The following is a 26,767-nucleotide window of genomic DNA, read 5'->3' on the forward strand; positions in this document are numbered from 1 at the left end:
AACATCCCTGTTCGTTCATAGGGACAAAATTGGATTTAAAACTTTGGATTGATGATGATCGTGGTGGTGATGATAGTGATGGTGATGATGATGATTATGATTATCATGATGGTGATTGTGGTGATGGTGATGATGGTGATAATGATGATGATGGTGATGATGATGGTTATGATGATGGTGGTGATGATGATGATGGTGATGGTGATGATGGTTATGATGGTGATGATGGTGATGATGATGATGATGATGATGGTGATGGTGGCGATGGTGATGATGGTGGTGATGGTGATGATGATGATGATGATGAAGATGATGATTGATTGATTGTTTTGTTTCTATTTCATAATTGCCTATTTTTTAGGGTCAAATCAGAGCACCTAAAACCTCTCATGGAAGTCCTGCTCACAAACCTCTTCAATGCACTCTCAATGCAAGGATCAGAAGAGAATGAATACATCATGAAAGGTAAATTATGCCTTTAGGTATGGGGAAAACCTTGTCACCTACCCCGTGCAGATCATGTCCATGTTTTTATTCTCGTCAAGCCTCGCTAGCACCTTGGAAATTCTCACATTGGTAGCAATCTCAAAATTAGTTTGAGCAGAATTAAACAAAAAGACCACCCCAGTATTTGTATTATCAAAACATACATGCAAAATTCTTTTTTTTTTTTGGCCTGGGCTTCCGGTGTTTTAATTTTTTTTCAATCAGTAATAATGATAACGATAATAATGGTCAGTTTTTGCATAACACATAACAAATAAGTCTCTATGCGCTTGAGAAAACAAAGGAGAGAAAGAGAAGTGTTGGTGAGTTCATTTTGTTGAGGCTTGGTACAATTTAAATAGGTATGTTTTAATTTGTTAACTGTATTAATTGTTTTCAGGGAATTAAGGAGTTTTTTGCATCAAACATGTGCTGCATGAGCAAGTGAACATTTGCTATATGATTTTGTTGATATTGGAGGTACAACTTAATAAATTCATGCTTTGTGAACGTATGTGATGTGTTGGCTTACGCACGGTGACTAAATCATTTAAGTATGAAGGAGCAAGTCCATAGAAACATTGATATACTAATAACAAAATCTTAAATTGGATTCGAAACTGGACTGGTAACCAATGTAAATGCTGTAAGACGCGATATGTCTTCATGTTTTTTTGTCTGAATAAGAAGTTGTGCTGCAGATGTTTGGATTCTTTGGCCCAAATTCACAAAGATAGTTTTGAAAACCCACAGTTGAATCCATGATTTATGCAGATTTCCTGTATGAATTACGTTTAATTTAGTGCGTATCAGGCAGTGCGCCAAATTGACGCCTGGTACCATGCTAATCCACGCTATTTTATTCATGAGTATTGTTTAAGAGTGGACTCATGAATAAAATAGTGTATCTAACCACGGCAACAGGTGTTAATTTGGCACACTGACAAAAGCACGTATCAGCATTGGACATTTTTATACACACCCCCATACGTGCTAAATTAAGCGTAATTCATACAGGAAATCTACATAAACCATGGATTCAGCCGTGGGTTTTCAAAACCACCTTTGTGAATTCGGGCCTTTGAGTTTGTAATTTTTTTTATCCTTTAGCTATCATGAGATGCCTGTCCGTTCTCCAGCAGGCTGCCGTCCCTTATCTTCCCATCCTACTTGAAAAACTCAGAGAAAAACTTGTTCTTGTCAGCAAGGTCAGTATTTTACCGGGGAAAATGTTGATTGCTTCTTTGGAATCGATCTCACTGCGCTGATTTTCAGAGATTATGTACTGTAGGAAACACTTAAGCAGTTTCCCTTTTATTCTTAATGCCAGCAATGCACTGATGTAATTATTTGTGATTTGATGATTATTCATATATTCCTTTAAAATTCAATTTGTCGCATCCAATTAAGAATAACAAATTGTTCATAATCATTGGAGTTCGACAGTATCTGAAATAATATTCAGTGTGCCAAAAGCGGACAATACAACAAAGTATTTCAAACTTAAGCACTGACATACGATTCTAGTCACAATGTCTATGCTGTGTCTTTCTTTTTTAGAATTTGAATATCATAGGATGCTATGTTGGAAAAGCTTATGCAAGTGTTATTGCTCCTCCCATTAAAAAATGGGAAGGGTCTTTCAAGAAAAGTTGATCATGAGGTAAACTATGTTTAAACTTTTTTTCTCTTTGTTTCAGAACCCGTCAAAGCCTCACTTCAACCATTATTTATTTGAGTCTCTGAGTTTAACCATCAAGGTTGGATGCAAGGCTAACCAAGCAAACATCGCCCTCTGTGAAACCACCCTCTTCCCTCTGTTCCAAGAGATGCTAGTAGCAGATGTGCAAGGTAATACAAGAATTTTATGTTCTCCATTCTCTCTAGCACAAAATTATGTTTTCTTTGCTGAAATATGCATAAAACAAAGGTGTTAAATTTCTTTAAAGGGGTACTCCAGGCTGCAAATATTATGATTTGAACAGATAAAGAGAATTTAGACAAACGAAACACTGAAAGTTTCATTAAAACTGGACAAGGAATAACAAAGTTATGACATTTTTAAAGATTTGCATTATTCCAGTGAAACAGTTCTTGGCATGTCTTCATGAATATTCATTGAGCAAACTGACAATGTCATATCCCCTCTTGTTCTTTTGTATTTCATATACATGTATGAAATTGGGTTTATTCAAATGTTTTTCCTCCAAGAACTAAACCAATTGGATAGACTACTGATGTAGTGTATTAAATATTCATTGCTGTAACTTATTTCATTATAAGGGTAACATATCTTAACATATGTATGAAAAAATAAAACAAATCTGATTTCATGTAATGATATAAGAAATGGAAAGTGGGATGTGACATCATCCCACCCAATGAATATTGATGACGACAGGCATATAACTGTTTTCACAATATAATGCCAAATTCAAAAGTTAAACTTCACTATTTGTCATCAGATTTTTAAGAATTTTTTCAGCATTTTGCTTTTTGAATTTTACTTCATTTAATTCAGCCCAGAGTATCCCTTTAATTAAGTGCTGGTATACACTTGTATACAAGCACTGCATGCAGTATACAATTGAATAGTAGCCGATGATAGCCGATATAGATATGTCCGTGTTTTGATCCGCAAAACTTCTAGGGCAAACACATGTGGGAGAAATACTATATGGGTAATCTTAAATATATTTCTATTTATATGCACATTGTCAATGCATTCATTTGGGTGCTCTCCAGAATTAATCCCCTATATCTTCCAATTCAAATTCATTCATGACAGAATATTTTGATCTACAAAAATTCTAAGACAAAGCCATGTGGTCGAAACCCTAATGTTTTTACATTTCTCTTCACTTCTTCACTGGATTCATTCGGATCCTCTCCAGAATTCATCCCCTACATCTTCCAACTCATGTCGATGATGCTGGAGCTCCGACAGGACTGTTCTGGTCCCTACATGGAGCTGTTCCCGTACCTCCTGGTGCCGGTCCTGTGGGAGAGGCAGGGCAACATCCCTCCCCTGGTGCGGCTCCTGCAGGCCATCATAGAGAAAGGCGCGGCCAGCATCGTGGCTAGCGACAAACTGGTAAGCTCCGCCTCTTAGGGATAATCTGAAGACATGTTTGTTCCAATGCCCTTTTGAATGACAGTTCTTTCTCTTTCTGCTGTTTTTGTCTCACCTGCGAAGCAAAGTGAGACTATAGGCGCCACTTTTCCGACGGCGGCGGCGTCAACATCAAATCTTAACCTGAGGTTAAGTTTTTGAAATGACGTCATAACTTAAAAAGTATATGGACCTAGTTAATAAAACTTGGCCATAAGCTTAATCAATTATTACTGAACATCCTGCATGAGTTTCACGTCACATGACCAAGGTCAAAGGTCATTTAGGGTCAATGAACTTTGGCCGAATTGGGGATATCTGTTGAATTCCCATCATAACTTTGAAAGTTTATGGATCTGATTCATGAAACTTGGACATAATAGTAATCAAGCATCACTGAAAATTTTGTGCAAGTTTCAGGTCTCATGATTAAGGTCAAAGGTCATTTAGGGTCAATGAACTTTGGCCGAATCGGGGGTATCTGTTGAATTAACATCATAACTCTGAAAGATTATTGGTCTAGTTCATGAAACTTGGACATTAGAGTAATCAAGTATCACTGAACATCTTGAGCGCGTTTCAGGTCACATGACCAAGGTCAAAGGTCAATGAACTTTGGCCGAATTGGGGGTATCTGTTGAATTACCATCATAACTTTGAAAGTTTATGGATCTGATTCATGAAACTTGTACATAAGAGTAATCAAGTATCACTGAACATCCTGTTCGAGTTTCAGGTCACATGATCAAGGTCAAAGGTCATGTAAGGTCAATGAACTTTGGCCATGTAAGGTCAATGAACTTTGGCCATGTTGGGGTTTTTGTTGAATAACCATCATATCTCTGTAAGTTTATTGGTCTAGTTCATAAAAAGTGGACATAAGAGTAACCATGTATCACTGAACATCTTGTGCGAGTTAGAGTAGTATTCAAATTCAGCACTACTGCTATATTGAACCGCGTGATGCAGGTGAGACGGCCAGAGGCATTCCACTTGTTCTTCCATCAATCCGAACAAAATGTGGATTTGAATGAAAAAAGGAAAATGAAGCGATAATGAAAATGCGTGTAACCTCGGGGGGAATCAAATCTACATTCCGGGGAAGACCTGAACAATGGTAGAGAACAACAGAATTCCCTTGAAAGTTTTCACGCAAGTTAATCATCATCATCATCATTATGATTTCAATAATTTTATTGCTATTATCACCATCTTCATCATCACCATCCTCGTCATTATTATCACCATCATCACAGTCACAGTCATTGTCTCCATCATCATCTTCATCTTATTTTTCATCATCATCTTCGCCTTCATTTTCATCACCATCATCATCTTCATCATCTTCATCATCATCACCATCATCTTCATCATTATCATCTTCATCATCATCATTATCAACCCTGTTACACAAAAGATACAATCAATCATATAAGTAAGCTTAAAGGTAAATGCTAGTTTTGGTAACGATATTAAAACGAGTTCGTAGAGAATCCCATGAATTGACCACCTAAGTGTCTGTTTGTATAAATAAAATGTATGTGCCAAAGGATTCCGGAAGAAATTGTGTAATTGCTGAGAAATCAGCAAATAAGCACAGGATTCGGGTAGAGTGTCGGGCCCGACATTCGACGCAATAATTATACACTGTCCCACGTGCGCTTATCTGTGTTGGGGATCTTCAGTCTGAACATTTTTCAGCGTAGATTTCACGATTTCACGATTTCACAAAGTTCAGTTTATGTATCTGTACCAGATCTAGATCATCGATGATATGCTGACAATTAAGCCTTGTTTTACAGACTTTCTCATGAAATCAGTGTTTACTGCAACTACTGGAATTTCTCTTTAACTGTATGTCTATGGCAAACTATATACAAAGAGTTACACTAAATTGTAGATATCAATCTTATCTCTTTATGTCATACCCCCAGATGGGACTTCTTGGTGTGTTCCAGAAGTTGATAGCTTCAAAGACCAATGATCACCAGGGCTTCTATCTTCTTCAGAGTCTGGTCGAACATCTAGATGAGTGAGTTTTTTTTAAAGCATGGTTTAATACTGATAATAATAATGATGGCATATTTTACCCTGGGTAGCCACTTCAGTTCTGAAAACTGTTCTCTTAGCAGGCCCTGCTTACCCTGATAATGTTATTGTTACCCTGACTTTAGCACGGCTACCTTGATCGGGCGCTCGAGCATTTAAGGAATTTCTTCCTACCGGGTACCCCATTCACCTCACTTGGGTCGAGTGTAACATTCTTTATGAAAGTATATTAAAATCCATCAAAACGTCTTCCTCTTCATAAGTACAGGCTACTGCTAGGTGTATTCTCATATTGTTGTAACTGAAAACAAGATTTATGAAATGTTTCTGATTTTCACAATGTTTCATCCTTTCCTTTTTCAGGAGTAAGATGAATGAGCATGTTGTATCTATATTCCTTCTTCTCTTCCAACGTCTGACCAGTTCCAAGACGACAAAGTTTGTAAAAAGTGAGTAAAATTCAGTTGTAACTACAAAGGATAATGCTGAATGGCTTTGAGGGAGATATCAGACCTTCACGTTTATAATTTCGTGGAGCTCAATAAATCGCTCTCCTTATTTTTATGAGGAGCTCAATTGAGCTCCTCAGAATCGCTCTGTGTGAGGAGCTCAAATCAATTCATTACAATACATGTATGATAGATTGTATATTTTTCTTAACATTGTATATATGCAATAGCTGTGTTAGCTATTAATTAATCTGTGGTGAAACTAGGTGCATAGCTGTGTTAGCTATTAATTAATCTGTGGTGAAACTAGGCCTGGGTCACGTCGATACGTTTACAAGATGTCGTACGCGCTCCTGCTAAAAAAAAAAATGAAAAATGAAAAAAAAATTGCTAAAATTTCACATTTTACATCTTTAAATCCATGAAATGGCCTTCTTTTATCCATAATTCCTTGAAATTACTTTGAATTAGTTGAGAACTATCAGAAAAATGAAGAATATTCACCACTTTCCCCACTCTGATTTGAACTTACCTTGGTAAATATTGTCACAGTAGTCCCACATGTAGACTTCCATGGTGTTACCATGAAAATCTACATATGGGACTACATGGGACTGCAATATTTACCGAGATTAAATTAAAATCAGAGTCGGGAAAGAGATTACTATTCTTCATATTTCTGATAGATTTCAACTAAATCAAAGTAATTTCAAGGAATTATGGAAAAAAGAAGGCCATTCCATCGATTTAAAGATGTGAAATGTGAAACTTTAGCAATTTTTTTTTTTTTTTTTTGAGGAGCGCGATTTTTTGCTCTCCTTTTTGTCTCACCTGCGAAGCAAAGTGAGACTATAGGCGCCGCTTTTCCGACGGCGACGGCGGCGGCGTCAACATCAAATCTTAACCTGAGGTTAAGTTTTTGAAATGACATCATAACTTAGAAAGTATATGGACCTAGTTAATAAAACTTGGCCATAAGGTTAATCAAGTATTACTGAACATCCTATTAGAGTTTCATGTCACATGACCAAGGTCAAAGGTCATTTAGGGTCAATGAACTTAGACCATGTTGGAGGAATCAACATCGAAATCTTAACCTGAGGTTAAGTTTTTGAAATGTCATCATAACTTAGAAAATATATGGACCTAGTTCATGAAACTTGGACATAAGGTTAATCAAGTATCACTGAACATCCTGCATGAGTTTCACGTCACATGACCAAGGTCAAAGGTCATTTAGGGTCAATGAACTTTGGCCGAATTGGGGATATCTGTTGAATTGCCATCATAACTTTGAAAGTTTATGGATCTGATTCATGAAACTTGGACATAATAGTAATCAAGCATCACTGAACATTTTGTGCAAGTTTCAGGTCACATGATCAAGGTCAAAGGTCATTTAGGGTCAATGAACTTTGGCCGAATTGGGGATATCTGTTGAATTCCCATCATAACTTTGAAAGTTTATGGATCTGATTCATGAAACTTGGACATAATAGTAATCAAGCATCACTGAACATTTTGTGGAAGTTTCAGGTCTCATGATTAAGGTCAAAGGTCATTTAGGGTCAATGAACTTTGGCCGAATCGGGGGTATCTGTTGAATTACCATCATAACTTTGAAAGTTTATTGGTCTAGTTCGTTAAACTTGGACATTAGAGTAACCAAGTATCACTGAACATCCTGTGCGTGTTTCAGGTCACATGTCCAAGGTCAAAGGTCAATGAACTTTAGCCGAATTGGGTGTATCTGTTGAATTACCATCATAACTTTAAAAGTTTATGGATCTGATTCATGAAACTTGTACATAAGAGTAATCAAGTATCACTGAACATCCTGTTCCAGTTTCAGGTCACATGATCAAGGTCAAAGGTCATGTAAGTCAATGAACTTTGGCCATGTTGGGGTTTTTTCGTTGAATAACCATCATATCTCTGTAAGTTTATTGGTCTAGTTCATAAAAAGAGGACATAAGACTAACCATGTATCACTGAACATCTTGTGCGAGTTAGAGTAGTATGCAACGTCAGCACTGCTGCTATATTGAACCGTGTGATGCAGGTGAGACGGCCAGAGGCATTCCACTTGTTTTTTTTAAGGAGCGCGGTAGGAGCGCCGGCGCGATCGCGATTCTCAAAAATGAAGGTCTGAGATATGTGTACTATATGTATATCCCAAAGTAGTTTAATTGTTCGAAGTTTTGTTGAGGACAATGTTAGTCTCCTGAGGGAAACAAATGCCTGTTTTCTTTTGAAAATTAGCGCCCCTCAATAATGTTACTATCATTATTAACTACTGCTATATAATGTGTAATTCAGGCTATTATTTGGAACAGTATTAAGCCTGTTTACCTGTCACTTCTATATGCACCAGAGCCCTGTCTTACAAAGAGTTATGATTGATCCAATCAATCGTAACTCTGTGGAAATCCACCGTTGCCATAATTTTTTCTGTAGGAAATTTGCGCAATATCCTTTGTAAACAAAGAGAAGCACGGTGAATTTTCAAGAAAGCAATAAATGCATAAATATACATCATAGAAAATATTTTGATCAAACATAAAAAATAGAAGTTGACATTGCTGGCCGTCCATAGTTGCATACAATGAAACAACCTGGCGAAGTAATTGTGACAAAAATTATTACCATGCATGGTTCGCACATACATTCAACGCGGACACAAGACTTGGGTTTATGTTTGATGAACTGGGAATATGGATATTATTATGGACTAATAATTTAGTACGGAGGCGCATTAGGATATTCACAAATTTCGCGGATTAGAGGTAAATGAATATTATAGTCCCTGGCCATACAGCTAAACCATAGATGGGCCATTCTAATGTACTTTGTTTTGATTTTTAATAAATTCGGCATACAAAATGATACGTTTATAGCTTGCTTTCGAAATATCTGATTTATTTTGGTGATAATTCTTGTGATTTTCTGCTTAGCCTTGTGACCAAGGTAGTTGCAACTCTTTATGAGACGGGTCCCTGGGAACCGTTTAAAAAAAGGTGTCAGCTCTTGACAGCTTATCACTATCTAGCAGTTACCATAGTAACAGTCATAGACCAGTCTTAACCAATCAAAATCAAGGAAAGTTATCTGACAGAAGAGTTTTGGTATTGTCAATAAAGGAACCCTGTGGAAGGGTAAAAAAAAGTTGTCTGACCGTTACCGTAGTAACATTCTGACACGAATGATTCTTAACCAATCAATACCAAGGAAAGAAGACACATCTGCCAATTTGTCAGACGACAGATATCGATGAGATGCCTTCCTGGAAAATCATGGCAGATAATTCAACTCAGCTACATTTCGTTGAATACAACATCTATCTGTCCCCTCATTCAAAATCTTGTACCATCATGCCTGTTTGCTATTTGTATACCATCACTGTTTATTGCTCTCTTTTTTTAACTGCTTTATACAAGCACAATATTTCATTTCTTGTTATATAATAAATCAAAAGATACCCGACTATGATATTTTTCTTGTATCCTTATATCCCCACAGGTCTTATAGTGTTCTTTTCCCTCTATGCAGTCAGATTTGGTGCCAGCAAATTAGCAGAGGTCATTGATGGCATCCAGGCTAAGTAAGTTTTTGTCTCGCCTGCATAGCAGAGCGAGACTATGTATTACTGAATATCCCGCGAGAGTTTCAGGTCACATGACCAAGGTCAAAGGTCATTGAGGGTCAATGAACTTAAACCATGTTGGGGGAATCAACATCAAAATCTTTTTGATATTTCGTCATAAATTCGAAAGTGTATGGACATAGTTCATGAAACTTGGCCATAAGGGTAGAGTGTAAAATCACATGACCAAGGACAAAGGTCATTTAGGGTCAATGAACTTTGACCAAGTTGGGGGTATTTGTTGAATTACCATCATAACTTCGAAAGTTTATGGATCTGATTCATAAAACTTACGCATAAGAGTAATCAAGTATCACTGAACATCCTGTGCGAGTTTTAGGTCTACATTTACCATATTTATCTCTTTAAACAGCATGTTCAGTATGGTTCTGGGTAGACTTTACATCCCTGACGTACAGAAGACATCTGGCTCCATGGAGAGGAAGATCGTTGCTGTCGGAATGACCAAGATCCTGACGGAATGCCCCGTCATGTTGACCAATCCCGACTACCAGAAGCTATGGTGAGTGTCAGAGTCAAATGTGACTTTCTGAAAAGCTTTAGTCAATGAATTTTCCAAACGAACTACGTGTGGATTAGTCTTCTGACTTTCGAACAGAGGGTCGTGGGTTCGAATCCCAGCCATGGCGTAATTTCCTTCAGCAAGAAACTCATCCACATTGTGCTGCACTCAATCCAGGTGAGGTGAATGAGTACCCGGTAGGTAGAAATTCCTTGAATGCTTGAGCGCCTAAGCAGCCCAGCTAAAGCCGGGGTAATAATAATAGCAGGGCCCGCTGTGAGAACAGTTTTCGAAACTGAATTGGCTACCCTGGGTAAATATACCTATATTATTGTCATTATTATATATTAAAGACAAAAATAAAGTCTAGAACATAAAAGTTTAATGAATGGAGCATGTTTCAAGGTAACCAGACCTCATATTCAGCCTAAATAAATTATAAACCAAGTCATTGGTATTAGACACTTTGGATATCGGGCAAATTACCATGGTCCTGCCTTACAAAGAGTTGTGATTATTGATCCGATCAACAATAACTATGGAAAGCCAGCAACATCAACACCTAAAATGTACGTTCGATTTCCATATGTATATTCTGACTGTGCTGTAAATTCATGCATTCGTTGATTTTTTGAAAATTAAGTGTGATTTATTATTATTATTATTTGTTTGGCGTCACCTGTGCCTGGGAGGCGAAAAGCGAACCGAATCACTATGACCCGCAGGTCTCTCCTCCCGATATAACTGATTGGGGGGAATGCAGGTAAACCACTACACCGGGGTTTCCCCCTACTCTTATACGAATAGTGCAGTGGGTTCTTAACGTGCAAAGGTGGTGACTCTCCTCTACACGGAGCCTCCATTTAACGTCCTATCCGAGGGATAGGATGCTTACAAAGGACATTGTGAAATTTTATTTGGAAAAAAAAATATGACATCAATGGATTTCCATATGGTTGAGGTTGAGTAACTCTTTGTAAGAGTTTCTTTGACAAATAATGTAACTGCTAAAATCTAGCATTCGATTGTCTTAGATTTAGTTAGTCATCTCTGTTGAGTCTCTAACAAATTTTCTAAAATGTATTTTGATTTTAAGGCTATTCGTACGCTTTGAGCGCTCTAGAGAGTGGAGTTGGCACTTGGAAAGTCACTGTCCAATAAAACTGGACTTGTTGGATAAATACAACTCCTTTCATAGAAGTCTCCCTTGATGGAGATAATCAGTGGAGGTCCCTTGTGCCTTATGCCATCTGGAAGACAGGTAATATTTTGAATGAAACCGTTTTACATGGTGCCCATTCTAACAAAAATACCTCTCCTTTTGCAGGACACCCCTACTTCAAGCCCTGATCGGGGTCTTTGAGCTGAAGGAAGATGACGAGGTCCCCGAAGATGAGCACTTCATTGAGGTGGAGGACCAACCCTCGTACTCTGCTGCCTATTCACAGCTGGCCAATGCCGGCAAGGCCGCAAGAGATCCCTTCAAGGGGACCATCCAGAATCCCAAGATCCACCTGGCGCAGAGTCTGCAGAAGTTCAGTGGTGCTCATCCTGGACTGGTAAGAGATTTTTGTTGATGATTATTTATAAAGGACCTTTCGATCTTTAAGAAAGATCCATCCAATCCTAAGATCTACCTGGTGAAATCTCCAGAAATTCTGGGCTGCCCATCCTGGGAAGGTTAGAGATCATTGTTCATTTATTCATAAAGGGCTGCAAGATCCTATCAAAACCCAGAGATCTTCCTGCCGTGGAGTCTGCAGAAGTTCAGTGGTGCCCATCCTGGACAGGTGAGAAATTCTTGTTGATGTTTATTTATAAGGGACCCTTAGATCCTTCCAAAAGAACCGTCCAATCCCAAGATCTACCTGCTGAAGTCTCCATAAATTCTGGGCTGCCTATCAAGGACTGGTGAGAGATTCTTGTTTTATTTATTCATGAGGGATCCTTTCAAGACCCTAAGATCTACCTTGCGCATAATTTTCTAAAATTCAGCGCTTCACATGCCACACAGGTAAGAGATTCTTGTTATGTATGTATAAGGGACCTTTAGATCTTTCCAAGGAACAATCTAACACCGTAAGATCTACATTTACCTGGCTCACTAATAAAATGAATGTAATTTTGAGCAAGCCCGAGTTATTTTAATTTGTTGTTCTAAAGCATTCTGGTGTATGATGAACATTTATTTACATCGAGATTCCTACATTATACCCGAGCTCAAACTTTGCTTTAAAACTCGAGAAGCCGTTTTAGCTTGGCATATTCCGGTTGCTCAGAGAGTTGTGCGTAACTTTACAGTTTTTGTGAAACAGACCTTCTGCTTTCTTGTCTCTACCTGCAGATCAGTGGAATGATCACTGGTAGTCTGGATCCTAAAGCTGCTGCGTACCTTCAGTCGTATCTTCAGGCGGCCAATGTCTCCCTGTCATAACATCGAGCTGGACCTTCCAAGTAGAAAATGAAGTTCGTGTGAGACTCTTTAACCGTGATGGCTCTTCTAACTCTTTGCACAGCGGCCACAATCTTATAGCCATCTTTGAAAACCCCTTTCTTTTTGGACAGCCCTCGTGGAATCCTTGATAAATTCTCTTATATTGATGAGCACATGTCTAGCATCTCGTTAATCTTTACACTGCAGCCATATTCTTACGAACATCTTGGAAAACTCCTCTCTATAATTATTCTGTCCTCATGCTAGCCTTGAAAGATTCTTCTGGTAGTTATGTGACTAGGACATTCTAACTCTTCGTACAGTGGTCAAGTTCTGATGGAAAACTGAGAAAATCTCTTTTTCTGGACCTTAAAGCCATCATAAGGCACCCTATGTCTCCCTCTCACAACACCAAGCTGGACTGTCCGAATGGAATTATGGAATCCTTTTGAGATTGTTTTACTTTGGTAATCACATGCCTAGGAACTTTTAACTCTCTACACTGCGGCCAAGTTCTTAGGTCCATCTTTGGCTCTCCCTTTCTTACTAGACTGTCCTCATGGAATCATTGAAAGACTCTTGTGCCTGTGATCTTCCAACTCTTTTCACAATGGCCACATTCCTATGGCCAGCTTGGGCAATCCTTCCTTCCTGGACACCAGAGATATTGTGTACCTTCAGTCGTTTCTTTCAAGCAATCAATGTCTCCCTCTCATCCTGTCATGCAGGTCAGGGCTCCATCTTACAAAGAGTTGCGATTGATCAGGTCAATCGCAACCACGGACGGCGAGCAACGTCAAGTATTATAATGCATGTTTGTTCAAAATATTTTCTGGCCGAGATGTATATTCATGCATTCATATTGTGCGTATATTTCGTAGAAGAAATTATGACGTTGATGGATTTCCATATACTTGTGATTGATTGGATCAATCGTAACTCTTGTAAGACGGGACCCTTGGTTGAGAGCATCACAAAATGGGAAGATTTTCTCAACCCACTCATTGAAAGGCGAGAATCAGATCTCTTTGATGATGTCTCATTGGTAATTATTTTGATCTAAGCCATTTTAAACAGAAATTCTATTGTATCATCTTGGCAGTAAACAATAGAACGAAGAAAGAAAAGAGAAGGAATGGTCAAAGTGATTACATCAAACTGAGAGAAATTGAATAAATGGAATCAAAATGGATGCAGTAAGCTAGGTGAATATTTAAGACTGGTTTTACTGATGTAGCTACAGTTTCTAAGAAATATGACAATGTATTGCACTTTTTTTGCCTTCAAAGAACATTTAATGTTATCAAAATTCCATTTTACATTTAGAAATATTAAAAAAAATAGCCACAGGCTATGGGTGAAGTAGTTGCTATTTCAAAAATGTATGCGTTCTGTGTATTTTGTATCTGAATGTTATATACTGTATATGTATTTTGTGACCTAAACCTTAGTAGTCGATAAAGAAAATGGCAACGGAAAAAAAAGCACCGTTTGGAAGCTTTCATGCAAGTTTAAAGACTTGGTATCATGCGTGGAAGGGTAAATTTCATAGAAAAAATGTGACAATATTTTTTATTTGTATTGTGTATAAAATGAAATAAAGCTTTCCAAGCAATAATGTGTGTTGGCCTTTGAATTAGTTATTTCAGTGAATTGTTGGTTATCATTTAATGGCAAATCCATCCAACAAAAAATTTATTTCAATATTAAACAAGAGGAATGCCTCTGGCGGTCTCACCTGCATCACGCGATTCAATATAGCAGCAGTGCTGACTTTGAAAATTACTTTAACTCGCACAAGATGTTCAGTGATACTTGGTTACTCTTATGTTCACGTTCTATGAACTAGACCAATACACTTATAGAAATATGATCGTAATTCAACGAATTCCCCCAATATGGCCAAAGTTCATTGACCTTTCACCTTGATCATGTGACCTGAAACTCGCTCAAGTTGTTCAGTGATACTTGATTACTCCTAAGTCTAAGTTTCATAAATCAGATTCAAACTTTCAAAGTTATGATGGTAATTCAACAGATACCCCCAATCTGGCCAAAGTTCATTGACCTTTGACCTTGGTCATGTGACCTGAAATGTGCACAGAATGTTCAGTGATACTTGATTACTCTCATGTCCAAGTTTAATGAACTAGACCAATATACTTTCACAGTTACGATGGTAATTCAACAAATATTTCCAATTTGGCCAAAGTTCATTAACCCTAAATGACCTTTTACCTTAATCATGTGACCTGACACTTGCACAGGATGTTCAGTGATACTTGATTACTATTATGTCCAAGTTTCATGAATCAGATCCATAAACTTTTAAAGTTATGATGGTAGTTAAACAGATACCCCCATTCGGCCAAAGTTCATTGACCCGCAATGACTTTTGACCTTGGTCATGTGATGTGAAACTCATGCAGGATGTTCAGTGATACTTGATTAGCCTTACATGTATGTCCAAGTTTCATGGACTAGGCCCATATATTTCATAAGTTATGATGATATTTCAAAAACTTAAAGGGGAATCCAGCCTTGGCCATAAAATGTTGTGTTGGGAAGGCGAAAAATGAATTAAACAGAATGGGGAAAGTTTCAAAGAAATTTATAGCTGCTTTAAAATTCAGATCACTAATACCATGTAGATGTCAAATTGGCAACTGGGTAAGTAAATTATGACAAGGGACAAGGACAACTTTCCCATAGGCCACGTACTTTATTATCAGGGATTTGTGGTTTTCTCCTAAGTAGTAATCAGTAATCTAAATATAGCCCAGGTAGTATATAGTTTTATGTCCTCATGAAAGAAAAGTATAATTTGAAATGAAACTTTTGGGAAAGTTTTTTTAGCCACAATATGTATTGGAGTACATGGAAGAGTAGTCCTTGCCTTACATCACTATGACATCCCATATGCGGCCAATTTGAAGTCTCCATGGGTATAGTGAACACCAATACTTACAACTTTTAAAAATTCATAACTTTCTTGTTGTTTGTCTAATATTGTTCAACCTTTCACCTATCCACTTGTCTGATTTTTCTTTTCCTTATTAAAACAAGTTTTTATTTGGGTTGGATTCCCCTTTAACTTTAGGTTAAGACTTTGATGTTGATTCCCCCAACATGGTCTAAGTTCATTGACCCTAAATGACCTTGGTCATGTGACATGAAACTCGGGCAGGATGTTCAGTACTTCATTAACCTTATGGCCAAGTTTCATGAACTAGGTCCATATACTTTCTACATGTAAGTTAGGCTGGCATTTCAAAAACTTAACCTTCGGTTATGATTTGGTGTTGACGCCGCCACCTTCGGAAAAGCGGTGCCTATAGTCTCACACTGCTATGTAGGTGAGACAATAATGGGATAAATCAATGAAATCGGACGTAAGTTAAAGCAATTTGCAAAATAGCAATTTGCACAATTAGTGGTATGTAAATAAGAGTGTTGATGGTTTCACTCACCATTTCTTTTGTACTATGAAACATGGAATATTTAATATAACATGGAATATTTAATTTTGTTCAGATTTGACAATCGGGAACCATCTTCATTTATGAATATCATGTTGCAATAATTGTCATCCTATGTTCTTGAGAGGAGTCTAAACCCTGTTTTATACTTCATGTACATTGAGGAAAAACTAAAGATACTGTATTTCATATAAAATACAACAAAAAATAGCAAGTGGGTGATATGGTTTCCTTTATATGCATAATGACCAGGGGGCCGTTTCATAAAGCTATTCGTAAGATAAGAGCAACTTTAAGAACGACTGGTGAACCTTTCTTACATGCTTAACCATCGCCTATGGTGTATACCATTAACCACAAGAAAGGATCACCAGTCGTTCTTAAAGTTGCTATTAACTTACGAACAGCTTTATGAAACACCCACCAGGATCTACATTTTGAGGTTGTTTTTGTGAAACAACTCAGAACTTAAAGGTCAAGTCCACCTCAGAAAAATGTTGATTTGAATCAATAGAGAAAAATCAGACAAGCACAATGCTGAAAATTTCACCAAAATCGGATGTAAAATAAGAAAGTTATGACATTTCAAAGTTTCGCTTATTTTTAACAAAATAGTTGTATGAACGAGCCAGTTACATCCAAATGAGAGAGTCGATGATGTCACTATTTCTTTTGTTTTTTATTGTTTGAATTATACAATATTTCAATTTTTATGAATTTGATGATTAGGACCTCCTTGCCTGAAGCACAAAATGTTAAAATAATGGAATTTCATGTGTTCAGGGAGGAATGAAACTTCATTTCACACGACAATGACGAGAAAATCAAAATATTTCATATAATAAAATACAAAAGAAATAGTGAGTGAGTGATGTCATCAGTTCCTCATTTGCATTCCGGCCGAGATGTGCATATAACTGTTTTGTGAAATGAAGCGAAACTTTAAAATGCCATAACTTATTTTTCATCCGATTTTGATGAAATTTTCAATGGTATGCTTGTTGAATTTTTTGCTTTTTATTCAAATCAAGTTTTTGTTGGGGTGGACTTGTCCTTTAATCTACATTCAATCTTGTTGGAAGTTTTTAGCATTATGCTACATGTCGTTTGAGTCTTCTGTTTCTATTCAAATCAACTTTTGCTAAAGTAGGACTTATCCTCTAATTTTTATGACATGCCTTAGATCTTAGAAATATACGTTCCAGGGGCTCGTCTGACGAAGAGTTGCGATTGATCGGATCAATTGCAACTATGGAAAGCAAGCAAAGTCAACAAGTAAAATGCATGTTTGCTCAAAAAGACTTCTAGATATGAATGTATATCCATAAATTAATTGATTTCTTGGCAATTTGGTGTGTTCTCCTTTGTTAACGAAGGACACTTTGCAAATTTCCTGTAGAAAAAATTATGACACAGATGGATTTCCATAGAGTTACGATTGATTGGATCAATCGTAACTGTTTGTGAGACGGGGCCCTGGATCTCTCAGAGAACCCTGCCTGACGACTTATTACACGGTGGATTTGAGAGCAATCACATGTTAAGAAAGAACATACATGCACATAACACATCTTGACACAAAAATATGAAAGACAAGTGCAAAGCCTCCCGGCAGTCTCGCCTGCATTATGCAATTCAATATAGCAGCAGTGCTTTCTTTGAAAAACTACTATTAATAGTTATTAAAAAAACGACACATTTGTATGATGAACAAGTACAATGCCTCTGGCAGTCTCGTCTGCATTATGCAATCGATATAGCAGCAGTGCTGTCTTTGAAAACAGCTATTAAATAAATATTCACAAAAAACAAATGTGATTGTAAAATAATGTAATGTCCCAAAATGACCTTTGACCTTGATCATGTGACCTAAGATGTGTGCAAAACAATCACTCATGCTTGATTTCCCATTGTCTTTTTCATGAACTAGATCCGTAAACTTTCTTAGTTATGATGCCAATTCAAACAAATACCTCAAACATGGCCAGAGTTCATTGACCTTACATGACCTTTGATCTTGGTAATGTGACCAGAAATGTGCACAACATATTCAGTGAGACACAGTCACTCCTATGTCCAAGTTTTATGAACTAGATCCGTAAACTTTTTAAGTTATATTCTACAAATACCCCCAACATTACCAAAGTTCATTGCCCTGAATGGCTATGTTTTATATTCTGACCTTGAAAGAGGGCAATCACTTTAAAGTTGTATAGTACAGGGTTAAGGAAATTTTTACCAGTGTAAATAGCACATAATACTCTTTACACTTGATATCATTAACCACGTTCTTTTCACACCAGCCAAATTTACTGCCTAACCCCGGCTAATGAAAGGCACGCTTAAGCCTTAAACATGAATAATAATGACACTCAATAGCCCGAATTCACATAGGTGGACTAAAGTTTTACTGGGGTATAACTTTACTCTCCACCTTTGTGAATCGCAAAAGTTAGCCCCTAGGGGTTAACTTTAGTCCATGGATTCAAATGATTGGCAAATGACACATTTTATACCCAGGTATAACTTAATAAATTCGGGCCAATATCTATGTGAGCACTTTTCCCACATACATGTACCATGATTATAGCCCTAGGTGCTCACAATATCAGATTACCTAATTACGGTATTCCTTGACAGCGCTGGCTCGGTTGCCCCTCGGGCATTCATCAAGAGTGACACAATATTTGCTGCTGCGCCAAATTACTCCGAGTTTAACTTCATCTAAGATGTAGGGTTAGCGTTGCAATAGAGTTGTATTTTAGGTTTGGGGTTATAATATGTAGGTTTAGGATAGGGTACAGTTTTAAACCCGGGTTGATAATTCCATTAGTGTGTGGAATTTAGAGCGGAGCAATTGTCGCCAGAGCAAATGTCGTGGAACCTACATGTAATTAACTACTGTCCTTGGATGTTATTTGTTCTGAAGTGCCTTGAGCATCTTATTAAAGTATGCTTGTAGGGCTTCTTGTCTATTTCTGCTATAAATTCTAACTTGAAGTTAAGCTCATCTGCTCAGGCTTTGATGCTTGGTTCGTCAGTATTCTTCTCTTTCATTAATCCATATCAAATTTTCTCGGCGAGTTTTGTTCGAACTGATCATGTTGTTATAACAACTTTTATATCTTTGATTCAAAGGCATTGATGTATGGGTATTGCTTCCCTTCTTTTCAAATTTAATGTACTTACGTACATTATCTGTTACTCTCTGTAACGCATGAAGTGCAAATGGGAGTGTACATGTAAGTGATTGTGTTTATGGCTGCCGATTTTTCAAGCACTGGACAAGATTTTAACATTCTGTATTCCAAAGGGAAGTCATATTAAAGGAAATTGTGTGCGAAACAAAATCCCACACAGGAGAATTAGCCATCGTCTGCATTTTGAACATCGATCTGCCATGATCACATTTGAATACTAATTACTTATCGAAACGATGAAGATGTTTAAATTCCTTTGTCTTCTGTTCTTGTTACAAACAAGTCAATCAAGATGCCCAGATCTCTGCGATTGCCAGCAGAAGGCTGTCGTCAATGTAGAATGCAGAGAGCGTGATCTAGACGACATTCCACAGGACCTCCCGTGCGAAATTGGTTTGCTTGACTTGCGTAGAAACTTCATTACTGCCCTGAGGAAAGAATCATTTTCATGCCAAAATGAGTTGGTTGTGCTTCTCCTGACCCACAACCAGCTTTGCTTCATAGAGGAGGAAGTCTTTGATGATGCAGAAGATCTGGTGTACATTGACCTCGGCTCAAACCTCCTGAAGCGTTTACCATACCTTGGTACTTTACCTTTCATTCAAGAGATATCCATCATCCGGAATTCTTTGACGGATTGGAATCATCAAACACTCGGCAACATATCCGGACCACACCTTTCATCCCTTCACCTTGCATTCAACAAACTCAAGAATCTACCGGAATTACCATTTAAAATATCTGCTCTAGATCTAAAGGGAAATGCAATCACTGACCTGTCTAAACCAGTGTTTTTACATCCGAAAACTGTATTAAGTCTGGACATTTCCTTCAACAATGTTGAGTACCTGCACAGACTGCAAACAATGGAGAACCTTAAGACACTCTCTCTTGCATTCAACCAAATAAGAGAAATTACAACCACTGTCTTCATTCACCTACCTTCGATTGAAACAATCAACCTTCAAGGAAACAACATTGTAGATGTGTCTGCCATCCATGATATTCCACACGTCAAATTAATCTTATTAGACAACAATCAAATTAGGTTTATAAATAGTCCAGCATTCACTAATATTCCAGATATAGAAACAATTAATTTGCAACATAATAAAATTATTGAAATCAAAGGTAATCATCATTTCAATGTACCAACTAGTCTTCTCCTTTCCTACAACAACATGATTGCAATGAACATATTCCAAGGTAGAAATCACTCTGACTTCAAAGTTCTCAACGTTGATGATAATAATCTGCAAGTTCTTTCCCTCATTCATTTTCCAGGTTTATATTCCATATATGCCTCTCACAATGAAATCACAGTGTTAGAATTTGGTATTAATGATTATCAACACTTAGAATACATCAACCTGTCGTGGAACCAAATTTCAAACATTACAAATTTTCAGAACTTGCCAAACATGCACAACTTGGATTTATCGTACAATTGCTTAGCAGAGTGGAGTGATCAAAATTTGTTAGGATTATCCCAGCTCACTATTCTCAGAGTTAACAACAATAGATTGTCATTGCTTTCAAATTTCACAGCTTTGCCAAGACTTCAAGATCTAGATCTGTCTGGCAACATACTTCACACGATAGAAAATTCATCCTTCAATTCCCTACCAAGACTTGCCAATTTAAATCTTGCTAAAAATAATATTTCTCACCTTGGTTTTCTAAGGTCTGTTACCTCACTGAAAATGTTGAATTTTAATCACAATAGACTTGTAGCAATCGACCCTAAGGACTTCTCAAATCTTATCAATCTAAGAATTTTACGCATCGCTTTTAATTCGTTAGTAGAGGTTCCTACATGGATACTTACCAAAAGTTTGAGCTCTCTTCAAAACCTTGACATCAGTCATAACCTATTAGCCAATTTAAATCTCAACCATCACTCTGATCAAAACACACCCATTTTTATAAATGCAGCGGACAACAGAATCACCCAAATTATTTCTACTTCAACCTTGGAATTAAACATTACTAACAATGCCATCGGAGCTTCAAATTCAAGTTTACTTTCAGCAAGAAATATCTTTGCATGCAACAATAACTTAACAGATTTCAAACAAATCAGGTTTTCAAGGACTTTGAGGGGACTTTTTCTGAACAAAAATCAAATTGCAACCATACCAAATTTTACATTTGCACTTGCATCTTCACTTCTTTTTTTGGAACTGGATGATAACCAGATAGCTGATATATCTAATTCAGCATTCATTGGTCTTCAGTTCGTTGTCAGATTAAAATTAGAAAGGAATCGTCTGTCACACCTACATCCTAGGGTGTTTTCAAATATTCAGGAGCTGCAATACCTTTTTTTAAGAGGAAATCCTCTCATATCCATTCCAAGCCAACTATTTTCAGGAATACCTGGTATATTGAGTATATATTTTTCAAACATCCCATTCTCCAACATGTCCATACGAACGTTGCAAGATATTCAAACTCTCAGATATTTGGATCTCCGTGAAAATGCTGCGTTTCAAGCATTGCTTTTTAACAACTCGAGTATCAGAGATGTTGCTTTGAAATTTTCAAACCTGTTGGTATTAGATCTATCTTCAAACAATCTTGGGAATTCTTGTCCGGTGTTAGTCATAAGCTCTCTGATGGTGATTGATTATTCCAACAACAATATTAATTCAATCCCAAGACACTGTCTACCAATAATGAGTAAGCCATACGATCTCTTCTTATCACACAATCAAATACGAAACGTCTCCAAAGATTCATTCGATAAACATCAGCAATTCTATTTGTTGGATCTAAGCCACAACAATATTGTGTTCTTTGAATTTGGATGCTTACGACACCAGACACACTTGATGGATTTATATCTTCAAGGCAACCAACTAGGGAAAATTCCCCTTGTTAGCTTAACCTTCTCTTTGAAACCAATAGTTATCCACATACAAAATAACCCCTTGTCGTGTGATTGCCAACTCTTTGAAACCATGCGAGCACTCCGACAAATACACAAGCCAATATTTTGTCAAAACCCTTCTCTGTACGTCAACTCCACTGTGGCTGAGCTGATCCGTAAGGACACTTTAAAATGTCGGCCACAACTGTGCTCTCCACCACATCAAACTATGCTTTCGTTTGTCGGTGAACAAATGATTGAGATACCTTGTCCTATTAAGACATCAAATAACATTTACTGGTCAGTCTCGTTAAAAGGCCAGCAACTATCAACCTCTTTCTTACCGCATGGAGTGGACATTCTTCCTCATCATGCTCTTATCATCACTCGTGTCAGGAAAAACTTGACCGGAGTTTATAGCTGTTGGACCGAGAATGAAGGTGGTCAAACAAAGTTTACTGTAGAATTACTGGTAAATGATGAGATGGCAAACAAGAGGAAACTAGAGAATTCTAACCATTCGGTAGTATTGGCCAGAAAGTGGAAGGACACCCTTGCATGTGGTTACAAATCCTTTGCTACAAGTCCATCTGATATCGTCAGTAAATCATATAATTTATTGTTTTTATTAGTCCTTGTTATCCTGTCACTTATCACAAAGTAGTAAACAAGCAAATAATAATATTCACTCTGATTCAAACACATGCATAATTTTTTTTATTAACTTTGTTGTATAAATAAAAAATGTTATTTTACTGGGTCCTAAGCAATACAAGCTTTGCTTTTAATTTAGGTTCCCCCACTTTTGTTATCTTTTTTTGACAAATTATTGTTAATTTTTCGATTTTGTGTAACTATTTCTTGATTGATATGTATTATTGTCATATATGATTTGTTATTGTAAACGAAAGTGGAAAAATAAATTCAAATCAAATCAAAGAAGCTAATAATTTTCATCACAATTTTAAGAGATTTGTAAAATTTTCATGTAGGCCTATGAAAACATGTGTTGAAGTGCCAGTTTGTTTTTATTATCATCATACAAATCATCATGTTCATTTACATCATTACCCTGGCCTATATATTAAAATGTGCATCTTTCTGGACTTCCTATAATTAAAAAACCCCAAATAATTTGCCAGTTTCATTACAATTTTTTCCCCTTCATGACAATTAATGCCATTTTCACCCCTTTTACTTGATGATTACCACTCGTCTTTGTTTTTCTTTGTTTTATAATACATGTCAAGTTTAAATTGTCTTTATTTGCCACATCACATCTGGATGTAACTGTTTGAATAATTTATCATGCATTGATGACATTGAAAAAAACACAAAGGCGCCCCCCCCATCATATCTACATGTATTTTGTGCTATATAGAAGAAATTATAATTATGTACTGTAGACTATAGAGTTACATGCATTTTTGCTCAATTTGAAGTGTTCATACTTCATTGTTGATATTCTGAATGAGATGTCAGAGGTTTTAGATAATTTATGTAGGTGTAATAGGGAGACCGCTAATTACGCATTGCTATAGGTATGAACGTATAGTTAAAGGTCAAGTCCACCTCAGAAAAATATTGATTTGAATCAATAGAGAAAAATCAGACAAGCACAATGCTGAAAATTTCATCAAAATCGGATGTAAAATAAGAAAGTAATGACATTCCAAAGTTTCGCTTATTTTCACCAAAATAGTTATATGAACGAGCCAGTTACATCCAAATGAGAGAGTCGATGATGTCACTCACTCACTATTTCTTTTGTTTTTTATTGCTTGAATTATACAATATTTCAATTTTTACGAATTTGACGATTATGACCTCCTTGCCTGAAGCACAAAATGTTAAAATAATGGAATTCCAGGGAGGAATGAAACTTCATTTCACATGACAATGACGAGAAAATAACAATATTTCATATTTCATATAATAAAATACAAAAGAAATAGTGAGTGATGTCATCAACTCTCTCATTTGGATGTCACTGGCTCGTTCATATAACTTTTTTGTTGAAAATAAGCGAAACTTTAAAATGCCATAACTTTATTATTTTACATCCGAATTTGATGAAATTTTCAGTGTTATGCTTGTTGAATTTTTCTCTTTTTATTCAAATCAAGTTTTTGTTGGGGTGGACTTGTCCTTTAACAATGTTGTACATTTGAGCTTTGTCACACTCTGTATAATACCTACAATGCCACTTCTTATTGTTTAATTATAGCTCTTTGTATTCTAGAAAAGTTACCATTTATTCTAAGATATACATTTTGAATTTGACTTCAGATTACATGCAAATGTACTCGTACCAAAGGTGCCTGGTCCTGTCCACGGATAGGGTCCATTTTTGTCAACCAAGGGGTCAAATTTTAAAATCCATTTAAATATTAACTCGCCAATCGGGGTCTATAATATCCAATACACTGTACATGTATAATTAAAGACATACATGGATAGGTGACAAATAAAGAGTAGATAAGACTGTCTACATTAATAAATGCAGTAACAAAATTTTGTTTGCTCGTTCTATTTTTATTTCTGTGTTCGCAATATACAGTATCAAAAGTATTTTCATTTTTTGCAATAAATACAAAATAATCAATAATGTATGAAATATAATCATAATACATAAAAAATGGTGTGAGTATACATGTATACCTCAATTTAATAATGAAGACAAGAAGCAACATTAGCTAATGAACGAAGGAGATCGCCATTGGGAGCGGTTAAGCTTGAAATTGAAGGTGGCCTCATACAATGCTTACATGTACCTCTTGATATGACAGGCAATCTTGTCGATTCGAAAAATACACAACCATGAGGCTACACACAGAGGTACCAATCACTCCTCCAAAATCTTTAGCTTCCAACAAAAGGTTTTGATTTTGACTTGTGAATTGGAATACATCACATCATAAAAAATGCAAATAATAACAATATGACTTTGACCCTATGTACATGCAGGCCAGGGAATTTTGGGAGGGGGAAAGGAGGCCCCCCCCCCCCGCCTGAGATATCCCTGTTGTCAATCGCACCGAACATTGGAACGCAGGTTGCCCAGGACATAAACTACAAAATTGTATAGTAAAATTTTTCAGGCAAATTGCTATTATGTGATTATGCTAATTTATGCACAATTGGTAGGCAAAATCATACTTTTTCCTGTAACTCCTAAAATCATAGTGCTCGACAAAATTATTGCGCAAATCGTTGGGGGGGTGGCCTCCGAGACCCCCCCCCCCCCGGCCTAGATAGGGTCAAAGAAAAATGTAAGTACTTGTAACAAGAATATACATGATTGAATTCTATGAAGTCAAAGTGCAATTGAGGCAGTTTTCCATGCTAAAAATTTACATCTAAAGGTGATACATAAAAAAAGGCAAGGTGCTTTTTCAAAAGAAAGGCAAATTGGTTGATTTATACGTACAATAGGCATTAAAATTCAAAATGTAATGTTTGCAAATGTGCACACAATCGGGATATAAATATGTTTTTCCATTGCAATTTAAATATTAGTTCTAGTTTAAAATACAAAAAATTGTTAAGAAAGTCCTTTCTACCCATACTAAAAAATATGGAAGAAAGAATCTTTACCATTTCACCAATGTTTTGATGTGATTTTACAATTTCAGCATTAAAAGAAATACCTATATTAGACACTCTAAAGGAAAGTTCAGATTTTCATCTCTTTCTATTCCTTTATTAATTTATTCCTTTATTTATTTATTTATTTATATACCTGTATATATATATATATATATATATATATATATATATTTATTTTATTTATTTATTTATTTATTTATTTATCTATTTATTTATTAATCTATTAATTCATTCATTCATCATTCATTCATTCATTCATCATCCATCCATCCATTCATTCATTCATTCATTCATCATTCATTCATTCATTCATTCATTCATTCATTCATCTATTTACATGTATCTATTTCTTAATTCTATAGTTATTTTAATTCATTTTCATTTATTATTTACTTATTCATTTTTTCTTCTGTATTTAATAATTACTTTTGTGGTGAATCATCCACAATTTTACAATTACATATAACCCGTTGAATACCGAGTGAAGTGATTCTCATAGACTTTGTACAGGGATCATCTGGTTCCAGTTGGCAACGCGTTAATAAGGTTGAAATGTCTTTTAATACAACTTACTATTAATAGTCATAATACAAATATGAATGCATGTAGTACTGTCCGGCAAGTTTACAGCAAACTATTCTTAGCACACACTCAATAGGCAGGTCCTCAGAAAGTAGCTTCTTTCCATTAACATGGCCCCACCTACATGTAAGACCTGCACAGTAGGTCCAATCGCCATAAATTTGGTATCAAATTGAGCAAAAGAATCAGAGAGAAAGGTCATTAAACTTTGTTTCGAAATATTGAGGCGTTACTGGAAGTACGAACGAATACCCAGACTTCAGTGACCACCTTCAAAGGCAACCTGAAAACATACATATATACATATAGCTTTTGTTATTCTGCTCTAA

At 36.4% G+C, this 26,767-nt stretch overlaps 2 protein-coding genes across 2 annotated transcripts in view; both read left to right on the plus strand.

Moving 5' to 3' along the window:
• The window catches only part of LOC121430671 (exportin-2-like), a 42,309-nt gene extending 28,069 nt beyond the window's left edge, over positions 1–14,240 (plus strand). The window contains exons 16-25 of the mRNA XM_041628010.1: positions 362–465; positions 1,597–1,694; positions 2,187–2,337; positions 3,381–3,580; positions 5,533–5,630; positions 6,011–6,096; positions 9,616–9,697; positions 10,113–10,262; positions 11,590–11,821; positions 12,607–14,240. Of these exons, the coding sequence (XP_041483944.1) occupies positions 362–465; positions 1,597–1,694; positions 2,187–2,337; positions 3,381–3,580; positions 5,533–5,630; positions 6,011–6,096; positions 9,616–9,697; positions 10,113–10,262; positions 11,590–11,821; positions 12,607–12,696 (1,291 nt within the window). The 3' untranslated portion in view covers positions 12,697–14,240. The remainder of the gene's footprint in view (positions 1–361; positions 466–1,596; positions 1,695–2,186; positions 2,338–3,380; positions 3,581–5,532; positions 5,631–6,010; positions 6,097–9,615; positions 9,698–10,112; positions 10,263–11,589; positions 11,822–12,606) is intronic.
• A 5,371-nt stretch (positions 14,241–19,611) lies between these two features.
• LOC121430605 (leucine-rich repeat transmembrane neuronal protein 1-like) lies at positions 19,612–20,947 on the plus strand. Its single transcript, XM_041627923.1, has 2 exons — positions 19,612–20,388; positions 20,924–20,947. The coding sequence occupies exons 1-2, from the start codon at positions 19,612–19,614 to the stop codon at positions 20,945–20,947; spliced, it is 801 nt and encodes a 266-aa protein (XP_041483857.1).
• Positions 20,948–26,767: the final 5,820 nt, after the last annotated feature.

The sequence above is a fragment of the Lytechinus variegatus genome, chromosome 17 (genome assembly GCF_018143015.1).
Source record: "Lytechinus variegatus isolate NC3 chromosome 17, Lvar_3.0, whole genome shotgun sequence".
In the NCBI taxonomy this organism is placed as follows: Eukaryota; Metazoa; Echinodermata; class Echinoidea; order Temnopleuroida; family Toxopneustidae; genus Lytechinus; species Lytechinus variegatus.